Source organism: Mus musculus, chromosome 3 (assembly GCF_000001635.26).
Source record: "Mus musculus strain C57BL/6J chromosome 3, GRCm38.p6 C57BL/6J".
In the NCBI taxonomy this organism is placed as follows: Eukaryota; Metazoa; Chordata; class Mammalia; order Rodentia; family Muridae; genus Mus; species Mus musculus.
Window position 1 is genome coordinate 106,720,851 of NC_000069.6, and position 20,049 is coordinate 106,740,899.

Consider the following 20,049-nt stretch of genomic DNA (forward strand, 5'->3'; position numbering starts at 1 on the left):
TCTTGATGGCCTTCTACTAAGTAGCCAAGGGTGATCTTAAAGCCCCTATCGTCTTGCTTGTACTTTCCAAGCGCTAGAATTGCATATGTGTGTCACTAAGCCTGGTAATTCCATTTTTAAATAACCATATAAACCTTCAAATTGTCTACCTTATCAGTGTCCTGAATTTGAACACTGCAGCATACAAGATTGCCTATGTCAAATAAAATTTTATCTTTGAAAACACTTTCATAATATTCCACACCTAATTAAACTATAATTCCTCCTACCCATTAAACAGTATGATCCCAATTCTCAAATAGTCATTAACTGCAGGACTCTAGAGAATTCTTAGAGCTGGTTTCTGGAAATTAAGAGTTTCAAAAAGTTTATACAGGGGATTTAATGCACAGACACTCAAAGAATTGAATACATGACAGTAAGATACAGTTTTAACTGAGGTGTTAGTGTGGGAATGGAGAAAATGGTTAATCGATTAATGTAGAGCAAAACTTCAAGAAACAGAAAAAAATAATCACTTCTAGCCATGAGAAGGGAGATAAAGGTTTTCAACAATTTATGGCAACTACCAAATGCCTATCTGTGTCTACTGAATAAAACTGCTAAGGAGGACATTATTACATTGGCTTGCAAAAGCGCATGTACAAGTGCAGACAATTTAAGCCTGACACCGGAAGTATTTCATTTCATGTAGGCAGTGAAAGCACTTTCTCTTTTAGTTCCTCCTTTGATCCGGAAGAAGAGACCTCAACCTTCGCTGTCGATTGGACCACGTCATAAGGGCGGGGCCATGGCGATCCATTCGCCTTGGTAACCATATGTGACGTAGCTGTATGCCTAGGATCCCTGGCTCTAGGAGCTCGGTTTTAGTGGGCGCAGACTCCGATCAGGCCCTGTCGTGGGTGGTGCTATTGATGCCACGCCCCCCACGTCCTCTCTGACTGGCTGTGATGCGTCACGTAGCCAGAAGAGACTCGCCGGAAAACTGTGAGCTTGCCTGAGGTAGGAGTCTTCCGGCTTCTACAGCCACTTCCCACGGAAGCTGGGGGAGCCGCCCTCTCAACTATCTCCCGTCACACCCTTCTGTTCGCTCGCCTCAGACGCTGCCCTTCCACACCCGTGCTCTGGTTCGCGCCTACTTGGGGACGCTGTCCCCCCAGTATTCACTGCCCTATCCCCTCCCACCCATCTAAAATGTCTAATAGTCTCCAGAGCGTCATTCTGAAAACCGCAGAGGAAAAGTCAGGCTCGCGCTGGTAAGTACCAGTTCCCAGTTCTTCAGGCGCCCGCCCACACCCTGTGACTTAGGTTGTCATGGCCGCGTCAGCTGACGTTCAGCCGCGCGCACCGGGTGCTAGCTGCGGGGATGTGGGAGCACAGCGCCATCACAGCACACCTCCTTACACCGCACCCACTGCACACCAGTGCAGAGCCCTTGGCTCCCAGTCCTCTCCAAAATGTAAAGCAGCCCGCGATTACAACGCAGCTACCATCTCCTGGCCCCCAGCGCGCCCTACGCCACCCGCTCGAATTTCATAGGCGGAACAAGTAGATACCCACGGAAGTAAAACCAACTTGGCGATGCTCCAAGAATCTCAAACACTTACCAAAACACCCATCGTGGATTAGCAAGTGCAGCCCCGCGGCGCTGTAACTTCAAGTGAAAATAGTCCCATTTTAATGTACTTAGAAAATGTGTTCTAGAACAAGGGACTTTAGTATTTGAAAATTTCAACTAATATGGAGAAAAGTAAAAACTTGAAATGTGTTTTTCCAGGTAACACATTTGAAACGGGTCTAAAAGGGGTGCATCTCATTGGTTGTCTCTACAAAGGAACAGTTGGAACACTGTATGGCTCTGGTTAGGTAGGAAACTCACTATAGCCAGGACTGTCCACAATACAGCCTGGGTTTACCTCGTGTTAGGATTACAAAGGGTTCTGACAGTCTTTGGTTTGGAAATGTATCACCAGTAACATTTTTCTTTTAATTTTGTGTTAATCCAGATGAAATAAAAGCAGGAACAACAGAATATTCCTTAAGGAACAATTCTTTAATTTATGCTTTCCAGAGTTAATGAGTGCTTGTTGAGAAGCAAAGATTAGTAAGTCTGTAGAAGGTAAATGAACAACATAAAATCTAAGAGCAAAACTGATGAAAGGGGATTGTGGTTGAAAAAAGAAAATCTACCTGGTGTTTATTGCAGCTTTGTTTGTTACCATTTATGAGACTAATGTTTCACTTTCTAATAAAAATAATGGTATCAGGGAATATTTTGATAACAACAGAAAAGAAATAATTTAAGAAAGAAAGGATTATTTAAATATTTGCTCCAAGTTTAAGAACATGAATTTGTGTCCTGTTTCTAGGTTTCTTTTAGTTACAAGTATATACAAACCCAAATTGCAATGAAAAACCAATAGTGATTTTAAAAAAAACACACACACACATTTTCCTTTAAAACAATGCTCTAACAAAAACAAGTGACCATCCTGTGTCAGCCTTGCCAGTAGCTGAATCTTTAGGAAGCTGTTACTATGCAAGTACCCCCCCCAAAGTCATTAACAGTAACTAGTGAGCTGTTAACATAGAAAGAACTGTTATATAGCAATAGAGACGGCTCTTTGGTAGTCTGTATTTTGTGGAAATTTAAAGATAAATTGTATCCTATACAGAGAAGCAAAAGTAGAAGAAATGCTTTTTAGTCAATAATTTTATATGTTTTACCTGTATATGATATATTATAGATGATATAACTTATGTGTTTAAGATCATATTCTTTTCCAGTCCTATAAGATTAAGTGGTGCATTAAAGTTTTTTATTATGCCCTTGGGCTCTCTTTTAAACACTTTCTAACAATTTTGGCAAATTTTTAAGTCAGAAAAATATCTTAAATTCAATTATGTTTTGGTTACTTTCAACTTCTTTAATTCATTGGCTTATTTTCTTGTGCCTTGTTATATTTTCATGCTTTTATTTCTTAAATTTTCTGATATCATAACATATTCGGAGTAGTATTGTCATAGAGAATATTTATTACTTAATGTATGTAATTTAATCAAGCATAAAAATAGGAAACTCAGTTTTATAAGAACAATGCAAAAATCTGTATATTTGCAGTGTAGTAGTCATTTAATTATTAAGATTTGCATTGAATTCTTATTTACTCAGTTGTGTACCACAGGTAGCATAATAGCTCTAACGTTTGCTTTGGTCTGGTAACTATTTCATCTATTGGAGATTGAGTGTGCAGAAAATTTTTGGAATAGGATTGATGAGATTAAAATAGGTTTGAGTAACTAGTGACCGTGCTGATTTAGAATGAAGATTGTATTTCAGATGACTTCAGAAATCCGAGGGCTTGGATAAGATGGTAGAGAATTAGATTTAAAGAAATGGAATAAAAATTACACATACCTTATTAGGAAATTACTAAGATTTATTGAGAAGCTTTCTTGTCAATATTTGTGAATTAAATGAGACAAAGACAAATGTCCAGTTAAAATTACTGCTCTCAGCATGTGGCTTCATTCACTTGGGAAGAAAATGTTTCATTGCTGGTTGATGTCTTTGGTTGTAAAGTTTTATCTTTACAACTTCAGAGTAAACTTGGAGAGACATTAACACCATATAAGCTAACTGGACTTATGCAATTGAATTGTTGAACCTTGCTTTTTATATAAAGTATAAATAAGATTCCTTAAGGAAAGCATGTAATTCTGTATAAGTTATTGAAAATATTTTAAACCCTTGTATTTTTTTTTCAGCTAAAATGTTGATGACAGTGGAGGTCTATATTGCTTGGCTTTTAGGATTAAAATTAATGGTGATATTATTCCATTAATAATATATAGTATTTAATATTATATGAATTGTAACATATAACTTCTTACATATTTTTTATAAATAGCAAGAAGGGAAAGTTTGGTCTCCTAACAGATGAAAATACGTTATTTTCAAAACCATAAAATTTCATTAGCCTCCAACATGTTAATTATTTCATTTCTAATCCATGAGTGATAAAATATCCATATAGAGTAGTAAAAAACAAAACCAGAAACCTCAGAAATTAGTTTTGTTAGCATGTTTATCAGGACTTTTAATTTTGAGTTAGGCTATGACTGCATTGATCAGGCTGTCTTAAACTGAGACTTAGTGATCCTCCCACTCCTACTTGAGTTTCTAAGTACCTGGAACTATAAATATATGCCACTGTGGTTACATAGGTTTTTCCAAACTTAGTTAGCCAGTATGTCTAAGAGTCAAAATTAGAAGCCTGTATGTAATCTTTATATTTCTCCTTTCTCTTTTTAAGTCTTAAAATTTTGTTTTTTTTTTTTTCAGTGTCATTTCTCAGTTCAAATAGTCTAATGTATAATTAATGCGCTAAACATTCTAAGTGACTAAACTGCCTAATAATTCTAAGTAACCTATTGGTGACATTAGACTACACAATGTGATCTCTAAGAAAATGGAATATCTTGAAGAAAGTGTAGTGATTTTTAGTTAAATTGTTAAGTCAAAGATTCCTACTAAATCTGAAAAATGTATTTATTGGTTGAAAGAGTATGTATGAATTTTATTCTGACTTACCACTTTTCTCTTTGGAAGTTCACATTTCAGTTTTAAGAACTCATTTAATTTTGTTGTAGTAAATCAAATCATATTTTAATAGCTTGTAGGAATCAATTCAACTAACACGTTAATTTGCTCTATTAGACACAGAGGAGATATGAATAGAATAAGCTAGCCTTAAAGAATTTGTGGTCTGTGATAGATTATATGAATTTCTAATAATATGTAGGCTTGAGAAAGCCACATTTGTTTTTCTGTCTTTGGTGGGTAAGTGGCAGTTGGGGAGAGAGAGAGGGAGAGGGAGAGAGAGATAATACTGCATATAGTATATTTTTTGTCATATAGTATATTTTTTTAACATAGAATATGAAATATTAAAAAGTCTCTTTGTTCAGTTATATTTCTTAGCTGTGTACAGTTTGTAAGCATGTATTTGTGTTGCTATAAATGGATTTAAAAAGTAATACAGATAAGTCAAAGCTAATTGAATGATTAATCTATGTGAGCTCAATATGTGAATAGAAATCAATGCTGTTACATGGTTGGAAAGTAGAGTATAGTACTCGTTTTAATAAAGATTAATTTTAACTTGTTGAATTTTAAATTCTGGTATTTAAATTAAAATATTTTTCAAAAGACCACAATTATAAAATGAAAATTAAATGTGGGTTAGGAGTAAAAATATGTACTAAAATGGTCTTTATTGCAAAGGAAATAATTGAGAGAAATAGTTAAAGCCTTGAAAATTAGTTCAGTCTCTTCTTAAGGGGAAAATCTTGAAGGAGTAAAACAGGGTTAAACTGAACTGGGCAAGAAGTATATTTGGAAAAATAATCAAAGATGAATATGTAAAGTGCAGAAAAGTTAATACAGAGATATTAAAGTCAAGAAAAACAAACACATTGGGATCAATAGAAAGCATGAAAGAGAAGAACTTCATAAGGAAGGTATAGTAACTGTCACCCCATGTAAAGAACAGGTGAAAGAATGACAGGCTTAAGTTTGAAGGCATACTTGATAAACTTTGAGAGTGACATTTTAGTAGAGTCACAGAAAATAAACCACAAAAGAGAACTTCAAGACAACTTTATAGGATACTGTTTCTTTGTTGTAGTTTATTAACACTATATAACAAGTTCCTCTCATTGGTCTTATATCTGCCTTATAATCTTTTTATAATCCTATATGACTCCAACCTTTAAAAACGAAATCTTACTTTCTTCAAAATCACAATAGAAATAAAATAAAAAGAAAAAGAGAGGAAGAAAGGAAGGAAAAAATAAAGTACTGATTTATATATGCTCTGGTTTATTTCAGTTTAAGAAAAAAAAAATCCCCTCTGACTCCACTTCCCCTCTGGCTACTTTGTACGATTTTCCCCTCTTGACAGTTAAAGTTGTTAGCTATATATACGTACTATCTTTTTGTCTATAATGTAGAAATACAAATTTATATGTTTAGAATTCCATACAAGTGTATATTTTACACTGTGAAAATATCCCTCATAACCTCTACTTTTCTTTTTCTTGTACTCCTAGTTTTCTTTTTTATTATCATTCTTTTTTATTTTTTTAGATATTTTCTTCATTTACATTTCAAGTACTATCCCTTTCCTAGTTTCCTCTCCAAAACCCCCTATTCGCTCCTCTCTCCCCCTGCTCCCCAACCCACCCACTCCCACTCCCACTCCCTGGCCCTGGCATTCCCCTATACTGGGACATAGAATCTTCACAAGATCATGGGGTTCTCCTCCCATAGATGACCAACTATGCAATCCTCTGTTACATATGCAGCTAGAGACACTAGTCCACCATGTGTTTTCTTTGATTGGTGGTTTAGTGCCAGGGAGCTCTAGGGGTACTGGTTAGTTCATATTGTTTCTTCTCCTACGAGGCTACAGACCCCTTCATCTCCTTGGGTACTTTCTCTAGCTCCTTCATTGGGGACCCTGTGCTCCATCCAATAAATGACTGTGAGCATCTGCTTCTGTATTTGCCAGGCACTGGCATAGCCTCACAGTAGACAGCTATATCAGGGTCCTGCCATCAAAATCTTGTTGGCATCTGCAATAATGTCTGGGTTTTGTGGTTGTTTATGGGATGGGTCCCCAGGACGGGCATCTCTGGGTGGTCCTTCCTTCAGTCTCAGCTCCAATCATTGTCTTTGTAAATCCTTCTATTGGTATTTTGTTCCCCATTCTAAGAAGGATGGAAATATCCACACTTTGGTCTTCTTCTTGAGTTTTCTGTGTTTTTCAAATTGTATTTTGGGTATTCTGAGATTCTGGGCTAATATCCACTTATCAGTGGGTGCATATCATGCATGTTCTTTTGTGATTGTGTTACAACATTTAGGATGATATCCTCAGATCCATCCATTTGTCTTAAGAATTTCATGAATTCATTGTTTTTAATAGGTGAGTAGTACACCATTATGTAAATGTACCACATTTTCTGTATCCATTCCTCTGTTGAGGGGCATCTGGGTTCTTTCCAGCTTCTGGCTATTATAAATAAGGCTGCTATGAACATAGTGGAGCATGTATCCTTATTACAAGTTAGAACATCTGGGTATATACCTAGGAGTGGTATTGCTGGACCTTCGGGTAGAACTATGTCCAGTTTTTCTGAGGAGCCGCCAAACTTATTTCCAGAGTGGTTGTACCAGCTTGCAATCCCACCAGAAATGGAGGACTGTTGCTCTTTCTCCACATCCTCACCAGCATCTGCTGTCACCTGAATTTTTTATCTTAGCCATTCTGACTGGTGTGAGGTGGAATCTCAGGGTTGTTTTGATTAGCATTTCCCTGATGGTTAAGGATGTTAAACATTTTTTTCAGGTGCTTCTCAGCCATTTGGTATTCCTCAGTTGAGGATTCTTTGTTTAGCTCTGTACCTCATTTTTTAATAGGGTTTTGGTTTTCTGGAGTTTAACTTCTTGAGTTCTTTATATATATTGGATATTAATCCCCTATCACATTTAGGATTGATAAAGATATTTTCCTAATCTGTTGGTTGCATTTTTGTTTTATTGACTGTCCTTTGCCTTACAGAAGCTTTGAAATTTTATGAGGTCCCATTTGTTGATTTTTGGTCTTACAGCACAAGCCATTGCCGTTCTGTTAAGGAATTTTTCCCCTGTGCCCATGTCTTCAAGGCTCTTCCCCAATTTCTCTTCTATAAGTTTCAGTGTCTCTGGTTTCATGTGGAGTTCCTTGATTCAGTTAGACTTGAGCTTTGTCCAATGAGATAAGAATGAATCAATTTGCACTCTTCTATATGATAACCACCAGTTGAGCCAACACCATTTGTTGAAAATGCTGTCTTTTTTCCACTGGATGGTTTTAGCTTCTTTGTCAAAGATCAAGTGACTTTAGGTGTGTCTGGATCTTCAATTCTATTCCATTGATCTACCTGTCTTTTGCTGTACCATACTCACTGTCTTTATGTCTACAAGTCAATGATTTTCTCCCCTAAATTAGTCTTACTAAAACTATTAATGACTCATGTCATTGTTTCTACTGTAGATGTTTAGCCTTAATCCTATTTGACTCCAAGAAACTTTTAATATAATTTTGTTCAAACTCTTTCTTTGTTTGGCTTCCATTGCATCAAAAATAATTATTCTCTTTCAGTTGCTTAAAGAATAGTTGGAAATCACTGATATGGCTTAGGCATATTAAGACTAATATACCCATTGAACTGAAAGGCAAAGAATACACATGCACACCTACCTAAAGGGGAAGAAAAGATCAATTATAAAGCTACTGTAGGCTAAAACAGAGATAATGTTTCCTTGAACCAGAAAGTTTAAAAAGCAATGTGGAAAGAATTTTAACAGATAAGAGAAAGTTAGATGTCAGCAGGATATTTTGAATAGGTTAAATAGCAAGGTGAGAAAGCAGAATTTATATATTCTGATACAGGCACCTAAGATAAAATTCCAAGGAATTTTGAGAGTATGGAAGACATTCTGGCCATGTGGAATTTCAGAAGCTCACAAGATTGGAATAAAATGGCAAAGGAGAGGTCGCATATACATCTTATACCCCAAAAATGATAGAGCAATATTTTATTGATGAAATAGAATCAATTAGTACTTAAGAGACAATGTGGTGAAAGTACAGAATAAAAAATTTCTATTATTTTAGCTAGGAAAAGTTGTCAAAATGGTTAAAAGTTTTGGAATGAGTTTATTTAAGGAAAAGGTGCAGTTATAAACCATCTCTTCAAATATGTCATTCATTTTACTTCATGATAATTATGTCTTTGTGTTTATGTATCTAGTTTTAGTGAAGGATTTAGTAAGTATGTTGTTTATGGATTATAATAGCAAATACTTAGACTTTGAGAACCATCCTTTCTCTTGTAAATATTCAACTCTGTTGCTGCAGGCAGCAGCCACTGTGTAATAATAAAACTTTAGTTTTGGATACTGTAATTTAGTCTCATGACTTTTTATAGTACAGAATTACTGTTTGAAGTGTTTTTCATCCATTTAAAATGTGAAAACTATACAGAGGTATGAGTTAACATAAAACCAAAATGGCTTAGGTTTAGGATACAGGCTGTAAATCATTGACCCTTTTCCCTAACAGAGCTTAGTGTTTGAACCATAAAACTCAGTACTTGTTGGTTAGTTGGTTGGTTGGTTGGTTGGTTTCAAGACTTGGTATTGTATTGTTGCTCAAGTTCAACTTCAGTTGCTCCCACCCCTGAGTTCTAAGATTACATGCATGAGCCACCATGCGTGACCCACACTGAATACATTTTCATTTACTTCTGAATAAATTGATGTTGAGTTTACAGTGTATTTTGTGCAGTGATAATGCACGTGGGTCTTCAAACTCCAAAAGCAAGAATTAAGGCTCCCCTCCAACATATTTCTCTTTAACTTTGCTAAAAATTGGTATGCATTTTTATACATAGAGGACTATTCAAAACTTTCTGAAGATAGTATGTTATTTGGGTTATAATGAGGATACATAGAATGTTGGGTATGGAGTTTTTTCATTTATACTTGATTTTAAAATCACACCGGTAAAACAGAACTCTACATTTTAAAAATTAATGTTTGTCTTTTTAAGTGTTTCTTCATTTGTTCTTAGTCATCTAAGGATATATTGATTCAATGGAATATGTACTCCACAGTTATATTTTTAGACAATAGCATGAAAGAGTCTGTAGACACCTAAACATAGATATATAATAATTATTTGTCATGAAGGAAATTAAATGATATTTTATTATGAAGGACAAAATAGTTAAATTGGCCACAGAATGTATCTCTTAGAAAGTATCATTTCTGTTGTGACTGGCGCTCCAGGTAGAGTTGTATAGGAAAGAAGCACTCAGCTAGAGTGATGTGACTGTCCTGCATTCCTTAAGAGCACTATACTTTTGAGGATCTGATTTTAAATGTAAACAATTTGGTAAGTCTATACAAAGTAATATACAAAAAAAAATGTATTATACGGAGACTTATGTATCTTGGTTTTTTGTAAAACTGACAATTTGTATTTAAAACATGGCTCATAATGACATTGCAGTGGAATAGTTTTAAACTTTTTTCTCTCTCCAGTATGCTCCATCTCTCAACTAAAATTTCCTTGGTATTAAGTTTGAATTGCTTGATAGTAAATTATTAGAAACAATTGCTATACTCAATGTGGAACTTGAAACCTAATGTACACAGAAATAATAAAAAGGAAATTTTGATACATGAGCATGCCCATTAAGTCTACAATATAAAAACATGGGAAATTAAAGTATCACCACATGAGAGATCTCAAACAGGAGAAAAAAGTTGGTAGTAGAATTTGTTGAGGAAAGAAGATAGAATAAATTGGAGGTGGGGAGAGTAATAAAAGTAGCATAATTAGTGTTAGAATTAAAGTCCTCATTAAAAGTAAAGGAAGAGAATAGAAAGAAGGAAAAAGAATGATTATTGTGTAATGAGTCTTTTCTAATAGCATTACTATTTGAATAAAAAATTAGAAACCTTTTCATTTTGGAATAAATGTTAAGATTTCATAACTTGCTTGTAAGATCTGAATTAAAGTTGATATAATTTTATCTTCTCTTCAAAGTCTATCCATGATGTGTTAAATTGCAAATTCGATATTACATACTGTTATTAAATTTTACTATCTAAACTAATCGAAAATACTTGTTTTAAAATAAAATGTATAGAACTTGTAGTATGTTGTGTTTATTTACTTAAAATGTTCTTTTAAGTATTTCAGGGTGCATGTACCAAGTAGTTCCTACGATTGGCAGCGATGGAAAAAAACTTCTGCAATTACTTCCAATTTCTAAATCTTCTGGAAATCTTATCCCAGTAGTTCAGTCTCCAGTCATGTCTCATGGTTTGAAAGCGAATACTGAAAAACCAGTTCAAGTTACTTTTCAAACTCAGATTTCCAGCTCTTCCACAAGTGCATCTGTTCAATTGCCTGTTTTTCAGCCAGCCAATACTACAAAATGTTTTTTTACAGGAGCAATAGATACAACAGGAAAAGATAGAGTTACTTCTGTGAGGACTGGAAATTTTACACCACCAGTTTCTAACATTCAGAATCATGGTGTGAAAATTCATAAACTCACCAGGCAAACATTTACTATTCCTCCCTCAACACAAAATGATTCATCTCATTTTATATTCAATACCCCAAGTCTCCTACCAAATGTGAATTCTTCAATTTTGCCTTCTGGGAATCATTTAAAGATTCCAGCCCATGCTGAAGTGAAATCTGTACTTGCATCATCCTTGCCTCCTTTGGTTCAGCAAAAGATACTTGGAACTGCAACCACAAGTACCTCAGGAACAGTTGAGGCCTCCCAAATACCAACAGTTGTTTATGTACATCCTGTAAATTCAGTGAAATTTGTTGTTACCAAGAAAACTCAGACTATTTACCCCAAACCAGTGACATTCAATACCTTGCAAATTCCACCAAATGTTGCTACAGAAACACAATTAAAAGGTGGTCAGCATCCTCAAGCTGCTCCAGTGAACTCGATTTTTCAGGAGTATCTACAGCCTGGAATCCCATGTATTATTCCTGTTAAGTCTTCAAATAATGTGGCTACAAAGGTTTTAAACACTTTTGTAGGTAGGAAAAATCTGGGAGATAATACAATAGATACACCTCTGTTGAATACCAACAGTTCTGGCAGGACACACTCCGTAAGTGAACCTATTAAAGATAATGCTTTGATAATGTTTAATGGGAAAGTCTGGTTGAATGAAAAGGGGACATGCGGTCTGCCATCAAAAATTGACCAGCAGAATTCTGTTTCTTCTGATATTCCACTAAAAGATTCATCACAGCTAGTAAGTTCAAGTATAGTCACAGAAATATCCAGAGAGATTTTAAATAGTGTTTTGGTTAAAAGTAAATCTTTTCAGTTGAAGACAAAATCACTTTCAAATTCCCAGCTTGCTTCCATGGCCAATCTAAGAGCAGAGAAGAATGAAAAAGTGGAGAGACCATCTTTTTCTGTCACAAATCCACATACTATGAACCAGTCCACTCACTGCCTTAAACAGAGTAAGACTGTATTTATAAACCCAGTTTTTCCAGATGGATTTAGGACAGGACAGAATGCCCCCAGAAAAGGAAATCTCGTCCAGAACATAGAGAAAATATGTTCCTCTGTTGATGCAGCAACTGTTACTTCTCAACAGTGTGTTTTCAGAGACCAAGAATCACAGGTAATTTTCCCACATCAGGATGCTCTTTATATATATATATATATGTGGAAACTATTTCTTAATTCTCAAAATTATCTGATACCTGTCTCCTACACACACACCCCATCACAAGGCTTGCTTAAAATTTTTATCTGAATAAATATTTGTGTACAAGTAGTAGAGCCTAAGCAATATCTTTCTCTTTCATTATTTAGCTCGCCAAATCCATAAGACAAAGTCAATCACAGAACAAAGTTCAGAAGATTTGGACAGTGATAGGTCTTCAAAGATGAGTAAAATTATGTGACTATGGGTACATGTGTATAATGTATATACACATATTTGTATATGAAAAGATAGAATTTTATGTATATAAGAGACAGGGCTTAAAATATTTTCTTGCTTTGTTTTTGGTGATGGTCAAGAGAAAATTTTCATTTTTTTTAAGTGCCATGAAAGGGGTGAAGTAGAAGTCATCAGAACCTGTAAGTTAAGTAAAATTTTATCCATATCGTTGACTATTTGTGCCTTAAACTTAAGACATAGCAGGAGTTTTGGTTTTTAAGACACGTGTGTTTCTTTCAGCCTTTCTTTCTGTTGACTCTAGTTGAATAACATCTATCAGCTACCATTCTCTTCTTAAAAAGCCACTGTCCTTGCTTACTTGATGACTTAATGTTAGTGGCAGTCCCTTCAGTACAGAAATCATTGCATTTTAAATACAAGGAGATAAATTGTAATACAAGCAAGATGGGTTGAAGACAGTAGACTTTTCCAGAAAACTCCAGACTTTCTGTACAGATTTTACTGTAATTTTGGTTTGATTTGGTTTGGTTTGCTTTACTTTGTTTTTTAGTGTCTCAATATGTAGCTGAGGCTGGCCTTGAATTTACCATCATCCTGCATCTGCCTACTGAGTGTGAGTGCCTTATTTACAGGGTACCATGCCTAGCCTAGATTATTTTAAAGTTGTTGTCATACCTAGCATCACCTCATTTACTTGAGAACAGACCTGTGTTACTATTCTGTACAATAACCTAAAGATTAATTTTGTGAATATTTTAAGTTTGTATTTAAATCCAGTTGTTTGAATGTATGGTAAATATAATTGTAATACAATTGTTTTAAAACATGAACTGATCACTTGTGGAAGATTAGAAAATTGCTTATTTGCCAGTCCTATAAAGTAACAAGTAATTAGCAATATGTGGTCTTTTTTTTTTTTCTCGTTTCCAGACGCAGTATGAGATGGCATCAATAGTAAAAAAGGAAATTCAAGAAAAAGGAAATAACAAGAAATATTCTCAAGGAAGCCATACTAATATTAAGGCATCATGTCTGAAGAATGATGCTGAATTTAAAAAGCTATTTGGTCTCACTAAAGATTTGAGAGTATGTCTTACTCGAATTCCTGACCATCTGAGCTCTGGAAAAAGTTTTAATTCCTTTAACAGTTTGATGAAAAGTAGTTCTTACAAAGATGCAAACATTGTGGTGAAGAAAGAAGAAAAAAAACAGGTAACAGTTTTTAAAGTATATGGCATTTTTTTTAGGTGTGACAAACATATGACTATAATTATCTTTTATTTGGTTTTCAATGTACTTTAGGTTGAGTGATGGTTTTTGCCAAATTTGCAGATATCTCACGTTAAACAATGACAAATCTTACACAGAGATAAAAATATATTCCTGGTTTATTTGAGTTCTAAGTATTTTTAGTCACCTTTTTTCCATTTGTAATGTAAGAAAATAGTCAAAAGCCTTACAAGTAGTTATCCTATTTTAAAGAATTTCTTAAAGGAGATAAGTGAGGGGAAAATATAAGCATGTATATTCATTAGAGTATTAACACATACATTTTAAGCAGCATAGTCATTAATATATATCACTATAGTTATGCCTATGAGCATTATAATCTAGCATTCTGATCTTCAACCTTTTGAGATAAACTTTCTTAAGGAAATTTTTCTTTATGTGCCTACTTGGCAAATGAAATAAAAAACTTAGTACTTCTTAGTTATGGTTTCATTTTACTGATGGGTCAGCATGGCTTTTAATACCCAATTTAAGCCAAAAAGTGTAAATAAACCAGCTTGTTCTCCAAGACTATGATTGTGACTTTTCATTTTGCTACCACTTAGTAGCATTCAGTTTTTACCATAGCTGTCTGCACTGAAATTTGTGGAGTCAAATTTAATTGCTATTATTTGTCTGCCAACTTTGATTTGGGAGCATGTGGCACAGTAATAACATATTTTTTTTTCTTATTCAACATTGCAACAGAGTTTCTCTAAGAAAAGAAAAGCGGAAACCATGAAGATGGGTAACACAAAAAAGATAAAAATTGAGAATGCTGATGACACGGTCATGAGCATCATGAATGGAACTGATGTTGCTAGTTCCCAACCTCTCAGTAGTATTTTACCAACATCAGACATATCACAACATAACATTGTCACAAGCCATAGTACAACCAGGGAAGACAAGAGAACTGAGGCAGAACACTGTTCTCATGAGAAGCAGGAAAAAGGCACATTAAGTTCAAGCACATCTTTTGAACAAAGTACTTTTTTAAATAAAAACTTTATGGAAGATATTTTTCCAGTGACACCACCAGAACTAGAAGAAACCATCAGAGATGAAAAAATAAGAAGACTTAAGCAAATTTTAAGAGAAAAAGAAGCAGCTCTTGAAGAATTGCGTAAGAAGATGTACCAAAAACAATAAAATCTCCATGGGTTAAAGACTTATATTATTATAGTAGTTCTCTCCCACCTGTCAGGGATCCCCACTGGATGCCTGAAACTGGAGATGATACCAAATCTTGTATAAAACCACTGTAAAGTCATGACGTTAACAACTAAATGTCTACTTAGATGTAACAAAAAAGTTATATAAATATACTGAATGAAGAGGATAATCTATATCCTTAACAAAAAACTGGAATTTTTGTCACACAACTTGAAAGTAATTTAAAAGTTACAAATTCATTCTTTTTGGAGTTTCTCATTTATACTTAGACACCTGTGTACGATGGGGAACTAAAAACAAAAGTACCTGCAAGTTATAAGGGACTACTCTGTTAATTGTAAAGGTGCTATGAAAGTGACTTTGTATATGAAACGAGTTCCCAAAAGGGTTGAGTCATGACTTGTCAATAACCTACATGAAGTATTTTGACTTACTTGTTTTGGAAGAAAAGTTGGGTATTTTTCTGTGAAATGCAATTCTCCAAATTTGAGCATTTTGTATAGGGTTTCTGTTAAATGTTTTCAACTAAATTCCTCAGGTCTTACCCTAAGAATATTGTGTATAAATTCTACAACCCAAGTTATGAAGTAAGCTGTAAGCATAACTTTACCACTGAGTTTAATATGATCTATTTGATATTGTTATTTTTATTTCATCAATAAAATCTATTATAATAAATGTATTCAGATATTTTTCAATGTGAAAGATGTATGGCTTTGTTTTGTTTTGCATGTCTGCAATATTGTATTCCTAAAGAAAGGTTTAAACTTTAGGCTATTTGGTGATATACTTTATTTTTGGGTTACCAATTATGTCTTACAAAGATATAATTTATGGAGAAATCACTCAGCAGTTAAGAGCACTTGAGATCTAGACTGTAGTCACATCTAAGACTTTTCTCACTATAGTTTTTCTTTAAAAGCATCCATTTCCTCTGGTTAATTTTTCATTTGGGATAGTTTAAGAGTATAATGAACACCTGGAGCTGACTAGCAAGTTAAACTATTAAGATATACCTAGTCGGGTGGTGGTGGTGCACGCCTTTAATCCCAGCACTTGGGAGGCAGAGGCAAGTGGATTTCTGAGTTCGAGGCCAGCCTGGTCTACAGAGTGATTTCGAGGACAGCCAGGGCTACACAGAGAAACCCTGTCTCAAAAAAAGAAAAAAAAAAAAAAAGAAAAAAAAAAAGAAAAAAGAAAGAAAGAAAGAAAGAAAAAGAAAAAAAATCTAGAAATTCGATCCAGAAAAATGTAGGAACAAAAAGAAAAAAATGTGCAGTCTCCACAGGTCAGCTCACGGATTGCGAAGGGTGAGCTAGTGGACTGCACAAGCCACACAGCAACTGGGACAGGCAGAAGCAACAAAGCTTCTGGAACAGACCCCTTTTAGGGCTCCAGATATCCAGTCACCTTCCCTGCCAGAGGAGAGGTGTCTGCACGGGAGGGATCTGACTGCCAGAGCAGGTGAGGGGGCCATCTTGTGTCCCTTGTCCCTGGGAGACCAGTCTGTACAGTTGAGCTTGCAGACTGCAGAGACAACACATCTGGGACAGGCCCTGTTTCGGGCCTTCATCTTCAGCCAGGAGGCAAGTCTGAACACCAGATATCTGTGCACCTTCCCTGCAAGAAGAGAGCTTGCCTTCAGAGAGTACTCTGAACACTGAGTCTCAGGAGAGAGCTTGACTCCCAGGTCTGCTGACAGAGGCTAACAGAATCACAGGAGGAACAAGCTCCAAGCAGAGACGACTATAACAACTAACTCCAGAGATTACCAGATGGGGAAAGGCAAACATAAGAATCTTACTAACAGAAACAAAGACCACTCGCCATCATCAGAACCCAGCACTCCTACCTCAGCCAGTCCTGGATAACCCAACACACCTGAAAAGCAAGACTCGGATTTAAAATGATATCTCATGATGCTGGTAGAGGACAACAAGAAGGGCTTTAATAACTCACGTAAAGAAATACAGGAGAGCACTGCTAAAGAGGTAGAAGTCCATGAAAAATTACAGGAAAACACAACCAAAGAGGTGATGGAATTGAACAAAACCATCCAAGACCTAAAAAGGGAAGTAGACACAATAAAGAAAACCCAAAGTGAGACAACGCTGGAGATAGAAACCCTAGGAAAGAAATCTGGAACTATAGATGTGAGCATCAACAACAGAATACAAGAGATGGAAGAGAAAATTTCAGGTGCTGAAGATTCCATAGAGAACATGGGCACAACAATCAAAGAAAATGCAAAAAGATCCTAAGTCAAAACATCCAGGAAATCCAGGACACAATGAGAAGACCAAACCTACGGATAATAGGAGTAGATGAGAATGAAGATTTTCAACTTAAAGGGCCAGCAAATATCTTCAAAAAAATTATAAAAGAAAATTTCCCAAACCTAAAGAAAGAGATGCCCATGAACATACAAGAAGCCTATGAAACTCCAAATAGACTGGACCAGAAAAGAAATTCTGCCCGACACATAATAATCAGAAGAAAAAAATGCACTAAATAAAAATAGAATATTAAAAGCACTAAGGGAAAAAGTTCAAGTAACCTATAAAGGCAGGCCTATTAGAATTACACCAGATTTCTCACCAGAGACTATGAAAGCCAGAAGATACTGGACAGATGTTATGTTATGCAGACCCTAAGAGAACACAAATGCCAGCCCAGGGTACTATACCCAGAAAAACTCAATTACTATGGATGAGGAAACCAAAGTACTCCATGATAAAACCAAATTCACACATCTTTCCACGAATCCAGCCCTTCAAAGGATAATAAAGGGAAAACACCAATACAAGGATGGAAACTACACCCTAGAAAAAGCAAGAAAGAAATCCTTCAACAAACCTAAAAGAAGACAGCCACAAGAACACAATCCCAAAATTAAAAACAAAAACAACAGGAAGCAACAATTACTTTTACTTTCTCTTAGCATCAATGGACTCAATTCCCCATTAAAAAGACATAGACTAATAGACTGGCTACACAAACAGGACCCAACATTTTGCTGCTTACAGGAAACCTACCTCAAGGCAAAAGACAGACACTACCTCAGAGTGAAAGGCTGGAAAACAATTTTCCAAGCAAGTGGTCCAAAGAAACAAGCTAGAATAGCCATTCTAATATCGAATAAAATTGACTTCCAACCCAAAGTTATCAAAAAAGAAAAGGAGGGGCACTTCATACTCATCAAAGGTAAAATCTACCAAGATGAACTCTCAATTCTAAATATCTATGCTCCAAACTCAAGGGCAGCTGCATTCATTAAAGAAGCTTTAGTAAAGCTCCAAGTACACATTGCAACTCACACAATAATTGTGGGAGAATTCAACACCCCATTCTCACAAATGCACAGATCCTGGAAACAGAAACTAAACATAGACATATGGACACTAATAGAAGTTAGGAAACAAATGGATTTAATAGATATCTACAAAACATTTTATCCTAAAACAAAAGGATATACCTTCTCAGCGCCACATGGTACCTCCTCCAAAATTGACCATATAATTGGTCACAAAACAGGCCTCCACAGATAGAAAAATATTGAAATTATCCTATGCATCCTATCTGATCACGACGTACTAAGGCTGATCTTCAATAACAATATAAAAAATAGCCAACATTCACATGGAAACTGAACTACAATCTACTCAATGATGACTTTGTCAAGGAGGAAATAAAGGAAGAAATTAAAAACTTTTTAGAGTTTAATGAAAATAAAGTCACAACATACCCAAACTTATGGGACACAATGAAGGCAGTACTAAGAGGAAAACTCATAGCCCTGAGTGCCACCAAAAAGAAACTAGGGAGGGCATACACTAGTAACCTGACAGCACACCTAGAAGCTCTAGAACTGAAGGAAGCAAATTCACCCAAGAGGAGTAGACAGCAGGAAATAATCAAACTCAGGGCTGAAGTCAACCAAGTGGAAACAAAAAGAAATATTTGAGGAATCAACCAAACCAGGAGCTGGTTTTTTGAGAAAATGAACAAGAGAGATAAACCCTTAGCCAAACTAACTAGAGGGCACAAGGAGAATATTCTAATTAACAAAATTAAAATGAAAAGGGAGACATAACAGAATATGAGGAAATCCGAAACATCATCAGATCCTACTACAAAAGGCTATACTACCAAAACTAGAAAACCTGTATGAAATGGACAACTTCATAGGCAGATGCCAGGTACCAAAGTTAAATCAGGATCGGATTAATGATCTAAACAGTACCATTTACGATAAAGAAATAGAAGCAGTCATCAATAGTCTACCAAATAAAAGAAGCCCAGGACCAGGTGGGTTTAGTGCAGAGTTCTATCGGGCCTTCAAAGAAGACTTAATTCCAACTGTTCTCAAACTATTCCACAAAATAGAAACAGAAGGTACTCTACCCAATTCATTCTGTGAAGCCACAATTACTCTGATTCCTAAACCACACAGAGATTCAACACAGAGAATATCAGACCAATTTCCCTTATGAATATCAATGCAAAAATACTCAATAAAATCCTTGCAAACCGAATCCAAGAACACAACATATGATCATCCATCATGACCAAGTAGATTTCATCCCAGGGATACAGGGATGGTTTAATATATGGAAATCCATCAACACAGTTCACTATATAAATGAACTCAAAGACAAAAACCACATGATCATTTCCTTAGATGCTGAGAAATCATTTGACAAAGTCCATCACCCCTTCATGATAAAAGTCATGGAAAGATCAGTAATTCAAGGCACATACCTAAACATAATAAAAGCAATATACAGCAAACCAGTAGCCAACATCAAACTAAATGGAGAGAATCTCAAAGCAATCCCACTAAAGTCAGTGAGTAGACAAGGCTGCCCACTTTCTGCCTCCCTATTCAATATAATACTTGAAGTTCTGGCTAGAGCAATTCGAAAACGAAAGGACATCAAGGGGGTACAAATTGGAAAGGAAGAAGTCAAAATATCACTTTTTGCAGATGATATGATAGTATATATAAGTGAGCCTAAAAATTCCAC

At 35.4% G+C, this 20,049-nt stretch overlaps 1 protein-coding gene across 11 annotated transcripts in view; it reads left to right on the plus strand.

Moving 5' to 3' along the window:
• The window catches only part of Lrif1 (ligand dependent nuclear receptor interacting factor 1), a 51,636-nt gene extending 35,909 nt beyond the window's left edge, over positions 1-15,727 (plus strand). Inside the window, exons 2-6 of one of the 11 annotated variants that reach the window (XR_003954332.1) lie at positions 720-1,256; positions 10,813-12,292; positions 12,487-12,756; positions 13,508-13,789; positions 14,555-15,727. Coding sequence is in view for 9 of the 11 variants with exons in the window: in NM_001039488.1 (NP_001034577.1) it covers positions 1,195-1,256; positions 10,813-12,292; positions 13,508-13,789; positions 14,555-14,998 (2,268 nt within the window). In the remaining 2 variants the exon portion in view is untranslated. Of the gene's footprint in view, positions 1-719; positions 1,257-10,812; positions 12,293-12,486; positions 13,790-14,549 lie in introns of those variants that run through there. The other 10 variants (NM_001286685.1, XR_003954331.1, XM_017319616.2 and 7 more) reach the window with 10 other exon arrangements.
• The last annotated feature ends 4,322 nt before the right edge of the window (positions 15,728-20,049 follow it).